The sequence below is a fragment of the Neodiprion lecontei genome, chromosome 1 (assembly GCF_021901455.1).
Source record: "Neodiprion lecontei isolate iyNeoLeco1 chromosome 1, iyNeoLeco1.1, whole genome shotgun sequence".
Classification (NCBI taxonomy): domain Eukaryota; kingdom Metazoa; phylum Arthropoda; class Insecta; order Hymenoptera; family Diprionidae; genus Neodiprion; species Neodiprion lecontei.
The window spans coordinates 3,606,746-3,620,071 of record NC_060260.1 but is presented as its reverse complement, the minus strand read 5'-3'; the positions used below and the strand labels follow the sequence as shown (position 1 = coordinate 3,620,071).

General features: G+C 45.7%; 1 protein-coding gene across 1 annotated transcript in view; it reads right to left on the bottom strand.

The window, feature by feature from the left end:
• Positions 1–1,707: 1,707 nt before the first annotated feature.
• Positions 1,708–13,326, bottom strand: part of LOC107216758 (homeotic protein proboscipedia) — a 30,616-nt gene continuing 18,997 nt past the window's right edge. The window contains exons 2-3 of the mRNA XM_015654045.2: positions 5,183–5,325; positions 1,708–5,080 (exon numbers count right to left, since the gene is read on the bottom strand). Of these exons, the coding sequence (XP_015509531.1) occupies positions 3,179–5,080; positions 5,183–5,325 (2,045 nt within the window). The 3' untranslated portion in view covers positions 1,708–3,178. The remainder of the gene's footprint in view (positions 5,081–5,182; positions 5,326–13,326) is intronic.

The window sequence follows — 13,326 nt, the reverse complement described above, 5'->3', positions numbered from 1 at the left end:
TGCGACGATCGCCAGCCTGAAGATTCTACTGTCGAGCAGAAAAAGGGTGGTTGTGACGGTACTTTTTCGCGAAGTTGTAATTTCGCGATGTATAAACGACGGGAGGCAGGACGTTCGCTTCGCATCCTATTTGCTGTGTGGAAATGGTATCGCGTGTTGGATTGGAGGGGGCAAGCCGGCATCAGAGAATCCTTCGGTCCTTCCACCGTTTCCTTCATTTATCATACGAACCATGACAAACCGGCCTCAAAAGCAGCCGCCTTCACACTGCTCACTATTGCAAAGGTACGCTTCAGTCTTCCGACTCGTTCAGGCAGCTCGGCTACCAGGCTCTACGAACACCATCAACATCACCACCACCACCACCATAACCAATGAGTACGATATTACCTGTCTTTCTCTTGAGGCCTGAACCTCGAGAGGACCCTCTATATTCTCCGCCGACATTTGTTACCATTTAAGCGTTCACAAGATTTCTCTCGCGGTCTGCAGACACGCAGAGCTCGACTGACGGACCGTTGAACGAGCGGCCTTGACTCGGGAGGTCTTCCAGCCTCTTTTATAATTACTCGGACCGCAGTTTCTGCCTCGAGGACAATTAGCTACACCTGTTCTATGCAAATACCTGAAACCGGATGAGAGCTGTACATCATTTGTCACGTCCGCCGATCCGCGCCCATCATTTGCATCCGCATGCTGGATCAGGGGTCAAGAATTGAAAGGTTAAATCATTCGCAAATTGATTGCTAAACACTCTCTGAGTGCACGATTCGTATCCGTATCTTGCAGAGGGCCGTGAATCTCACAGCTTTCGGTATATAACGGAAGACGGTGGAAGTCGTGAATGGTTCGGGCCCTTGGGAGCTGTGAGATTTATGGAGCGACACGCCGGCCGGGTCGACTAACCCTTGACTCCTCGCGGACGCTAAGGACCCCAGTGTTGACCTCAACACCCCACCGTCCCCGCTGGAAGCGTCACAATGTCCAACAAAAGCAATAATACACTTTCATCTCGTCGACAACGCACTTCGAAGTTGGTTACTTCCAACTTTCACAAGTCCTTCTCTCCTCCATCAATGCCTCCTTCCGAAACGCGATTACGCGACGCTTTAATTCAAGATTCAAAGCCTCTGGACCCTCAGGGCCTAACGTCCCAGCCTGCAAGGTTCGCTGTATTTCGCGGTGGGTTCGTTACCGAAATTGAACACTCGCGAGTGCAGGGCTTTACCGGGCATGGGGATGCGTTGGGGTGCAGACCGCAGAGGCAGCAGCCGGCATGGCAGGCCCCTGACTCACGGACTCACCGTCGTCGGATCACTAACCCTCATCCATCATTGTCACCCTCTTAGCGCCGCCAGTCCGGTGCGTGTCCAGTGTACGTCGTACCGCGCGTTATATACCTACGTCGCCGGAACGCACGTGTGTACGGTTGTTCCCGGCTTGTCAACTTCTGATATCTATTCCCGGGGTGTCACTCCAATCGTGCGATCAAATTTTAGAACATTTTCGCCGATTTGCGCGTACCTGGAATAAAAATGACAACTCGACTACACGCTGATACATCCAGCCTCGACGTATCGCCATGCACCTACTACCACTTTTAATAATGTGTAGTCTTACGACACCCACGCATCTCTACGTGCACCGCAGGTATTGGTTCTTCTGGGGATCATATGACGTAATGAGCAGTAAAAAATTTCATGTTTTGCTATAACCTGTATTTGACAAGTGTATTAAGTGGAACGAATGTACAAGTGCGGTAGATTCATCATGGCGGCGTAGCTCGTATACAGCGTACTCTATATACGCTCACACTATCCACTTCACTCTGAATGAATAAACATAATACATGAGATTACCGTATCGTTGCAATATTTACAGGAAATATTTATACAAACAACAATGGTTTACATAGATATATTTATATGTATATATATTACCTAAATATACATATACATATATTTATATGCAATATTTTATACAAAAAGACAGCATCTTAGATACCTACATCTGTTTCAATATCGAATTAACATTATGTAATTACAATTTCGTTTCTACACGAACTTGGACGTGCGTTGAGCTGCTCTAGGATGCGATCATTATTTTACTCTTGTGTCTATTCTCGAACATTTCACTTCGTCGAATACTGAAGATCTTAATGATCGCGGTTGGGATGTTCAGCGAAGGAACTGATTTTACGGGTAAATTAGTGCAGAGAGTAGAAACTCGTTAACTGCGGTATTTTTTAAAAATGTTTTTAATGAGGCTATCACCTGGACTTTACCTCAACACGTTATGTGATAGCAGAAAATTTTATTCCCCGATGGGTTACTGTTGATTTTCGATTTCTTTAACAGAGTTGAAGAAAAACAAGACCTCCGAATGTTCGAGACTACATTATAGGCTGCCCAAGTATTTGTTCCATTTATTTAAAGCTTATATTACGGCTACTATTCGTGTTTTAAATTTATTATTACTCATTATTGTTTATTTATAAATAATTATCATACGTTTATTCTAGGCGTGATTGTGTATAGATGCGATTTTCGTACTTAACACCTATATTCAGTTGTTCGATGAGGTACTGCATCAACTAGATTCTCATCTCGTATTGTACGATACACATATTCATTTGTCAACTGTTTATCGTACACTGTCGTATTTTTTCATTCACAACTTTTTTTTTTCTCTGTAGAATAGACTTACATCAATCTCCGTTTTTAATAACAGACCACGCGAGCCTAAGGAACTGATCCTATGAAGAAGTCTGTTTTATCACTGACTTTGCTTCATTTCATTCAACAAGAGTGATCAACAATTGCTTTACTGTCGGACAAGATAACACATTTTTCAGGTTTCATCGCTCGAGAGTGATCCGACGCGATTCACGGATTAAAGAAATAAATTTATTCGTCTTGATTGCACTTGTTTCCGCCGCAAAATTGATGCAAGGGGCAGATAGGACCAGAGAGAAAGAGAAGAAATCCTTAGAATCACCCGATTAAATAATTCCACACTGTCCTCTACAATATATACAATCGACTCATCAGCATTGCACGCTATAAAACGCCAGCACGCTTGACTCTCTCATTGAAAAACCAACTCTTCACAATTAGTTTTGTAAATATTGTCCATCAGCCCAATCGGTTTGCCATAACAATTGATCATTTTCCGGGGCTCAGCTGAGCTGATAATACTCGGGTGCAAAATCGTTGGCCAGATTGCTCAAGAAGTTGAAATCTGAGGAGCTGTTGCTGTTGTCGGCTGAGGGTGGTGGCGCAGCGGCGTGGACGGGTTCCCCGTAAAAGTTTCCAAAATTACCGTAGCTTTCGCTGTTCGCGTCCGACTGCCCGGCACTTCCCGGGGGCGTCATGACCGCGGCTGTGGCGGCGGCGATAGCTGTCGCCGTCGTGGTCATACCAGGTGCCGGAAACGGATCCGGTGAAGAAACGTAGCTGCTGGGTATACTGGAGGCCTCACCGCCCTGGTGAACGTGGGGCTGGCTGGCTTGCTCGTAGTAGGCGTTCTGGTGGCACTTGTTGCCGCTCCTGTAATCGCCGGTGTTTGAGTGAACGGCACCCTGGTGAGCTACGTACCCTTCGGCACCGTGCTGCTGCTGCTGCTGCTGTTGCGGCTGTTGCATTTCGCCGTAATACGCGTGCTGCGAAGCTTGCGAAGCTTGCGTCACGACGCCGGCGTGTCCATGGGCACCCAGGGCGCCGAGGGTGTCGGTATTGGCGTGGTACCCGGTGGTCCCGGTCCCCGGGTAGCCGTAGGCACCAGCGGCCCCGTAAGACTCGGCGCCCTGATCGGCCTGAGCGGCTGCGTAGCCTTGACTCGTGGCGTACGCGGAGCCCTGGACGTTCCTGTGGTATCCGGCGTGGTATCCAGCAGCGTTTCCGCCCTGGGCGGAAATCGCGTAGCCGTTGTAATCACCTGCGGCAGCGTACTGCTGGGTGTGCTGCTGGTGAAACTGCATCCCCGAGTTGTAAACCGGTCGCGTTGCGGCTGCGTTTCGACCGTGGTGGCCCCGCGTCATGCCCTGATTCTGCCGTGCGTAAATGGGGTGAATTTCGCCTGGGTAGGCGATCCGCTGCTGGTAAGGTTCTCGGGGACAGTAGGTGTTCTGCGGCTGTTGCGTGTGCTGCGTCACCGCCGGAGCGGATTGCCGGCTCGAGGCAATTCCATTCCTGTAATCGACGCCTGCGGGCTGGTAAGAACCCTGCTGAAAGTGGCCCTGGGGGTTGGGAATCGGCCTCCCGGTGTGGGGCGAGATTCCGCTGGGGTTTGACGGCCCGTGGAGAACACTGGTGGGCACCGAGCTTGCCGACGACGGCGAGCTCCTCGGCCTCTGCATGTAGGCGACGTGCACCGCCTGGATTCCCAGGGGACTTCCCTGCTGCAACTGAACTGACGCCGGCGTCCCCGGCGTCGAGGACGGCGTTAAACTCCGCGTCGATCCCTGGCCTCCGGCCAATGCGGGCGTACTCACCGTGGAGTCTGGCATCGCGAGGAGGACGCCGTTGCTGTTCATCGAGCATTGCATGTCCTTGGAGCTTGCAGGCGGTGATTTTTTGCTGACGGATACCTGTTTCGCTGGGTTTGGACTCTTGTGCCCGCCCTCGACCTTCACCCGCACCTCGCCGGAAACCTTCTTCGCTGCGACGCTGGGCGAGGTTACCTCGCTGCCATCTTGAGACCGGGAATCGTCGTCGGCTATCATCTTCTCGAAGGAGCTTGAGACGCTGTTCGTGCTACCGACGCTGCTCGCTCCGTTGCTGTTCGTGCTGAAGCCCGTGTTGTTGTTCGTAGCACTTGGCGTGTTGTTGTTATTGCTGCCCGCGCCTCGGTCCGACGCTCGCAGTTCAGGCACCTCACCCAACGAACTACCCACGTCTCCGACACCGGAAATGTCGCAGTTGTGACAGCTCTTCTTCTCATCCTCGTCCATCAGCATCATCTTATCGCTCTTAGACTTCTCGATACCATCCTGCGACGTCCCGTCCTTATCGTCTCCGTCCTCTTTACTCAAAGTTTGACGCTTGTGCTTCATTCGTCGGTTCTGAAACCACACTTTTACCTGCGAACATCAATGAACGAGTTAGTCATTTCTTTTAGTACTGTTTCCGTCCACTGATACGATTAACGTTTCGATTTATAACGGATAGCTCTAGAAACTCACTTGTCTCTCGGAAAGATCCAGCGAGGCTGCAATTTCGATTCTTCGTGGTCTGCACAGGTATTTGTTGAAGTGAAACTCCTTCTCCAGTTCCAGTAGCTGAGTGTTCGTGTACGCGGTTCGCAATCTCCTGGGAAGACCGTTTTCTGAAACACACAAGATTGCGAGATTCGTTACGAATGTAGTCAAATCACGTATCTTCGCTTCCAGCAACGACTCTCCATCCACCTCTCTCTCTTCTCTACTTGATGGTTACAAGTGAATGGGTGCTTGAATTGTTGTTCCATGACAGTAGCTGCGTTGTCGGGAAAGTTTCGCTGTTTGATCGAGGCAAGTTTCAGCGAATATTTCGACAACGTCAGAGATGCTTTCGCCGGCAAGTATACGTAGACGAGGTATTATCAGAGTGTATGGAACCGAGCAGTAACGACCTTAAGCTAACTACTTACAAAGTTTCCATCAAGTTTCCCACTGCAAGTATTTCGTATATCAATTCAAACGTCAGCTAATTGTTACGAGACAAGAAACTGATGCCGGGGGATTATTAGAAAATTCCTTCGTGCCTCGCGTCAAGAGTATTCATATATACCTATACCTAGATGTCATTATTCGTGAGCATGTTTACCCAACTATAGACAATCTTGTTGTTCGTTTCCATCTTCCTCGATCTTTTGTCAAGATATCGGAGCACAAAGTTTGGAGTCCAGTCAACACGTGCGATACCAATTCTTATAACGATAATGGGTGACCTAGCTGTGTAACATTCATTCGAATGGATGAAATTTCAAGAACACTGTATTCGCCGTTACTTCGTACTACATCGATTTTAACAAAAAGATGTTCGATCGTAGGTCTCATTGTTGGTTGTTTTTAATTTTTCTTCCAGAGTATCTAAATCCATATGAGCTCAACTATCCTCTTTCGTTACAGTATCACCTGCCACAGTGTATTCTAGCCTATTTTAATTGGGCAAAATCGTATCATCCCGTTGTAACAGTTTCAACCACCCTCAGCTCCAGTCAAATGAGAATAAAGCACTTGGCACACAGATTGACCGAGTAATTATTATAACTACACGCTGCCGTCGACCCCGTTTCATCCGCTTTCGTTGTATTTTTGCTCGTCGGTTAGAAGGATGCGATGTAGTGTTGTGTAGCCGCGGAAAAACGAGGGCGAATGGCCAAACTACCCCATGGCGTGCAAGCGGATGTAAGGGTGGCAGGGGCGTCTGGGTGTTGCGGGGATATCGCTGGGGTGTTTCGAGGTGGAAGGGGTTGACGTGGGCCAAGGGCCGACGGGGTGGAGACGGCTGCGGAGCGCGGGGGTGAGATGAAAGTATCGCGTGATTGACGTGGGCCTCATCAGCATTCCGGCCTCGTGATTGGCTAGACGAACCTGTCAATCAAAAGTATCCACGCCTATTGCAAGTACCGTCCAACCGACCCGCTGCACGAATTCTCTCTGCGTGACACGAGTCCGAGCTCTATGGCAACCGATTTTTAAGCTCTTCGTTATTCAGCGGGTGATTGAAATCGCGGGGAGATAAAACCCAAGCTCTTCCAGAACTTGAAATTCAACAATATACCGTATCAACGGCCGGTGGATGGATAAGAAAGATAATTTGCATATATTTCGCGAAGACGGAACAGGTATAGAGGTGTCGTAGTTGTGCCTCAAACACAGCCATCGTACCATGGCGTGTAGGTAATTAATGAAATCTTACCAGTCAGAAGTCAAACAGGATCTTGTCTGATTAAAGAGGTCTAAAAATGGACGATGACGTTCTTCGGATGCTTTTTGTTGCAAATAAATATTCCTTAAGATTTCTGTACTCGAGGTACCAAGGGAATAAAAATATCAACGCAGTGTATCTTCATCTTTGACTGTCGTGAGAGGAGACCGGTTGATGGACTGCCAGACAAAGTCTCACGGCATCCTACCGAAGAGTGACAGTCGGCTTCGTAGCGAGCGAGACGCGGGGCGGCGAAGCGAGCTGCGCTAAGATTGGCCACGCTAAATTTGAAATATAACGTCCGCATTTATAAAACCAGAACTGAAAGGTCTTGCGATTTTTTGACAAGTTCGTGCTTACGGCTGTACCTACCTAAATTCGCAACGTTCTCGTCACGAAAAGTGGGTCAGGCTGCGAGAAGGCTTCGTCAGAATTGTCGAGAATTGTTATATTCGCACTTTCAAAGGCTTTCTCATCCTTTATCGAGAGCCTTCAGCTCGAGAAGAAATTTTATATGCAATCAAAAACGGTGTCACCGAGCAACGGTGAAAACGCTGAACACATTTCCTCTGTGACTGAGCATCTGACGAACTTGAGATTTTCACGTAAAACGCGCATCATTGTTCGTCAACTGTTCGCAGACCGACTTTACTCGCGAACATTCGTTTTTGGCAAACAGCTAGACGTATTTTAAGGAACTTGGATGAAATTTTTCATTCATGTCACTGATCAGTAAATTTATAAGACTAACAAATTGTTGAGCAATGAGAAAACCGGTTCTACAAAATTTGAACCAGCATCAACTTGTAACACTAAACTTTCAAGTCGATCGGATCAATAGCTGTGCAGGAATTGCAGTCTTCGTTTCTGACCATGCGCATTTGCACCTTCTATTTTGCGAGCAGGTCATGTCTTCACTCTTAGTTACTTGGAAATTGCAAATATTGCAAATTTTTGCTCGTGCTTGTGATCGTTCGATATCGTGATCGATCTTCACGAAAATTTTACTGATTTCTCGGTGACCATCAAGGGAATCGGTTTCCAAGGTAAACGAGACGAAACCGTCTTTCGTCGGTGACTCCTAGGGTATAATCGTACGGCGGAAATAAGAACTGGAAACGGATAAAGCTGTCGCGAGTGCGGAAATAACGGGAAACGTCGAGACACAATAGGGCGAGTGCAAAGCGGCTCATTGTCAGCTGCTCGTAGGTAGATGTATGTACATATGAGTAAATAGTTGTGACCGGATGCTGAATTATTTCTGGACGGGTGTCACTCGTCGGGCGTAGAAAACTCGAGCGAATGATGTTGCCGCGTCCGACGGCCGTCGCTTCGCACTTGTCGCCGACGTACGCCTGGCCAAGACGTCGACGTTGAGCGCCTGGCTCGCCTCCGGACGCCGATTCCTCCCGCCTCTCGCAACCGGACGACCGGCTGAGTGATGCGTCCCATTGTTTTCTTAACGGTCTTATTTAAGCAGTGCCAACATTCACATCTATTTGTTACGATACGAGGTGAAGAATAATCCTCGGCCTAGTATAAGCTTCGGTTCTAAGGTGCTTTCCAATAATCTATCGCGGTCAGAAACTTGCAATATTAGACTTAAAATATGTGCGGAAAAATTGAAATCCCTGCAACTAAACTTACGTGTAAGGAAGTATCGAATCTTTGAAACGAATCAGTTTAATTGCAGAAATGGCGATTGTGAGATGAGGCTGCGAATTCTTTCATGTATTTTATGTGCCTGACAAAATGTACAATGAAAAGTTAATAAACGATCTGTGAACAAACCTCTGATATTCATGTACACTCACTCTTCCTTTCATTTTCCTTTCTATCGATACTAAGACACCTTTGCCTGATTGGCAGGTAGCTAATAGTTATTGCAACGAATTGATTATACTGTGACAGTTCACTATTGAGCCTCTTGGGTGGGTTAACAGCGTAATTGCGATGATAAATATTCTTCTGATCTTTTCCTGCGTTCATAATTAAGTTACAAGTATGCGTCTTTGAAAAGATGAGTCGTTGTGGCTCTTCTAGTCAATTTTAAATGACAGAATGATTCGATTTGCTGATATTGATTATTTACAGATAGACATTGTTCTATAATTTATTATTATACACCGCTCTAATAATTGCTATTCTGCTCTCGAAATAACTACTGAGCTTTCGAAGAACCAAATATTTCAGATTTTATGTTTCAAACCCTGCAGTCCGTTATCTTGGCAGGGGCACCTCGCGTTCACTCTGTTATTCCACGAAGGGGTTCAATTTGAAGCACGGTATTTTGCGCGCTCCAGCGCGAGTCGGCAGGTCAACAGCAAGACGGTCTACATAGATCTAATTTCGAGATAATTATATCAACGTGAAGATCGTTGTTCATTGTACCTTACGTATCGGCATTAATAATGTACGTGTCATACTCACACAAGTACAATTAACGGATATGGCGCATTATTTTTAAGCGTCAACACTAGCTTCGGCCATTATTCACAATAATGTAGAAGTCAACATTTTTATCCAGCCTAGAAAACATTGATTTTCATCAGCATCATCATTTAAAATGCTTGGTGACTCGTGCACTATTTCGCAAATTTTCTCGTGCCCCATAAGATTCTACCTCACACAAGCAAAAATTTACGTAGGTAACCCAACGAGTACAGACCAATCTCAAATATGCAAAATCGGCAGCTATTTCCTCATTGAGAACATCACCAAATCAACTATTTGCATGTCCAAGACGCAAGTACCTAACCAAAGTTCAAGCTGCTTTCAATGGGAGCATTTCTGGACTGACTAAAAGCTTCACGTACCACCTACGAGGGTTCGCCGAGTTTAACTGTTCGGTGGAGTTGAAGCGACAATTTGGGGTCCAAATTTAGTGGTTTCATTGTAGTAAGAAAAAAATTTGGTTGCAATAACGAAAATTTCGTCCTCAAAATCAAATTTCACGGTTAATATACATGCAAGCAAACATTACTTTCACACAACCACAGAGTTTAGTTGATTTTATAGTGCACAGAAAATAGTTTTTTTACGAGTGTCTAAGAAAAGGTGTGTCAATATCCCGTAGATTCTCTTACGATTGAGAAATCAGATGTAGGCATTGAAATTATTTTGTAAAAGTTGAAAAATGATTGTTTAATTGTTTTAACTGAAAAAATTATCGATAAATTGTAATTTATGACATATAAATTAAGAGTCGCTTGAAATAATGCCAAAGAAATATGCCATTGCGAATTGACAGCCTGATTTAATGGTATTACACCACGAATGATTTAATTCTACTGATTATATTAGACAGATGTCTGCATCCCCTAATAATAACTGCTCATCTTACTTTTCTTGCGAGAATGGATTTTTGTCTTGTTACAGAGAGTATTTTGCCATTTGAACAAAAATTTTTTTAGATCTACGATGTGACGTATTATTTGATAAGGGTAATTAATTAGTAGCTCTCATGATTTGTTACATTAATTTTGGTACTTACAGCAAATTATTGTGTTCCCACAAAATTTTTTTCTGCAAAATGCGCCTGCAAATTGATTAATCTAAAATAGCAACAAGTTTTTCCTGAGTGTGCGCTACAATAACAAAAAAAAAATAAATAAAAATTCTATTATCACTACTACAAATATGTTTTACCTATGAAAAATCTTTTTTACTAGTTACACAATTGATTGTCTCTTCATATGTAACAAATAATTTTTTTACCTGGTGTATATAACTCATTCATTTAGTACACATAACAAAATCCGTGTAAAAAACTAATTTGCTATGCATAGTAATGACGTGTAGTGGAAACAGAGCATTATGTAACATGAAAAAAACGTTCTTATTTTTGTTTTTTATCAAGGATTCATTTTTGTTAGTTATACGCAATAACTTGAATCCGGTTCTACGAAATGCAGCACTTGAAATCATTTACAGTACAGGACTAAACATATTTCTTTCTCCTGTATGATTTCTCTCGTTGGATAAGCTTCATCGTTGTTTTGAGTCTAGTTTTTTTTTGTTTGATCCATGCACTAGTACAGATATGGTGCAGCATTATCAGGTATTTAAATTTTTTAGTGCAACTAACGAAACCGACAAATATGTATATACGAGTTTACATCGAAATACTTTTGAAGGTACACTTGATTTCACAGAACACCCACATGACATTTGTTCTTTATCGATTTGGAATACAAATGAGACCAGGTTTTCTAAATATAAGTTCACGTATCGCAAGCAGGAGCAATATTGGTCGTTCGCAGTTGACACAAGCTTTTGGTGCTGACTACTATAAGATATTGTCGCATCTAGTAAATGAATCAATTCAACAACGAGTCGAGCAGTATTACGAATTTTATCTCACAAGTAAAGTTTCCCCAACAAATGAATTTTATCCCCCCGATTAAATTTCTTTGGTCTTAGTGCATGCATTGCAGAGTGCGTGATGGTAGCTGCATGAAGTTGAGGAAAGCGTGGCGAACAACAAAGGACCAGGGGGTGCCTATTTCGTGTCATTGCCCAGCCTCCGGGAAGGAAGGATTTCGGCAGGAAGGTGAAGGGGGGAAAACGGCGTACTGCACGCGGTACTCCGTGGAGAATGAGAGCACACGCGACCGAATCGAGTGGCCCTCGGAAGAGGCGCCGCGGCTTTGGGTCTCTCCTTCTCTCCGCCGTTTCGTTCGCCTTCGGCGTCTCTCTCCCTTTCTCTCTCTCTCTCTCTCTTTCCTTCTCTCGCCGAGCGCCCGAAGGTTTCTCCGGCAGGGCGTCTATAGACAGGTGGGAAGGGTCACATGATGGCCGTCTCTGTAATTTGTCTTTTGTTTTCCCCCTGGGCGCGGGCTTGTTTGTGTGCCTGCGTAGGAAAGAAGAAAACTTGTGAAAGAACAAAGGGCGGAAAGACCCGGTACCAACACTGACGGACAAACGAAGGAGATATACTCCGTCCGAGAGAGCGGGCCTCGGTTTGGCTACGCGGTGGATGTCTGGGGTAAACGTATGAAAAATGAGTGACGGGAGTTTCAAATAAATGACGGGACAGACGCTGCCATCCTCCTCCTCCTCTTCCTCCTCCTCCTCATCGCCGACCGGCTCTCTTGACGCGGCGGACGGACCAAACGTTGGTGAAAAAACGGCAAAAGAAAAAAGGAGGGACAAGATCACCTATAATAGGAAACTCACCGACGTTCCATCATTAGCCAAATAATACTTAATCGCGTTTCAACATCCGTTCCTAACGCGACGTGCACGATACTCGGCCGTGAGCTAACTGTTTATCCGCTTTTTCCATTGCAGGGATAACCAGGTACGCCCCATACTTACAGCCATTATTCTCGAGGCCCATAGTACCATCTTCCTGGCTTGAAATATTTGGCACGATCGTAGCTGCAGTGGATATAATTATCCAACCTCTTCGGTGTCACTGAATGGTTGGATTTATTTCCTCCGCAGTGTGAACCCTGATTGAAAGAATGTCGAAGAAGAGGAGGGATCGTATCAGTGGAAATAATCGTTTTGAAAAATATTTCAGAGAACACATGTGAGGAAAGAATGGCCGAGTAATCGCGATTCGCATTGTGGGTGCCAGAAACCGATTTATGAGCAAGGGTGTGAAACGTGTGCAGGCCTGGGGTATCGGAGTAGATAACACCCAGTGGGTAGGTAAGTAATTTCGGGGGTAGGTAGTTGCGGGTATCATGTACCGGAATCGGTGGAGAACGGAGTTTATTATAGATTTATGCGAAACGTGATCACGAAATGGAAGGGAGTAGACCGAAAACAAAATTGTGTGCATGGGAGGTTTTAGCCACGATGGGTGTATATCCTGCTAGGACGATGCGAAGTTCGGGGTTCGAGGTTCGGCGTGGGGTCGACCTATAATCAATTAACAGAGCAAAACAAGAACTCGCCGGCTGACCAGTAGTGGCCACTGCTCCAAAATATTCCACACCTCGATGCCCCTGGTCTCGCCATATTGGCGTTACTTTCTCTCTCTCTCTCTGCCGTCCCTCTTCCCAACCGAAAACATTTTTTGCTATATACCCTCGCATCGATAGTTACCCATATACCTTTCCGGAGGTAGATTGAAAAAAAAGGCGCCAAAAAAGCTTCCTGCTTTTTTCGAGAACGAGTAAATTGATCGGACCAAGATGTTTTGCGGGGTGAAACTAGGTTGCAGAATGACTCGATGTCTGCAGAGCGTCCTCGGCATTGTGGAAAGTCAATCTATGGACCGAACCGCATCTAAACTGCAAGTAGACCCGTGAATATTGGGTGTTCAGAATGTGCGGTATCGGGTAGAACCAATCTCCATACCGCATAGTGGGATACGAGTTACGCCTTAGGGAGAGTTGAAAAGCCGGCAAACCCGTCGACTTCTTCTTCGGCAAGAGACTAGACCCGATCTCGACGCGACCCC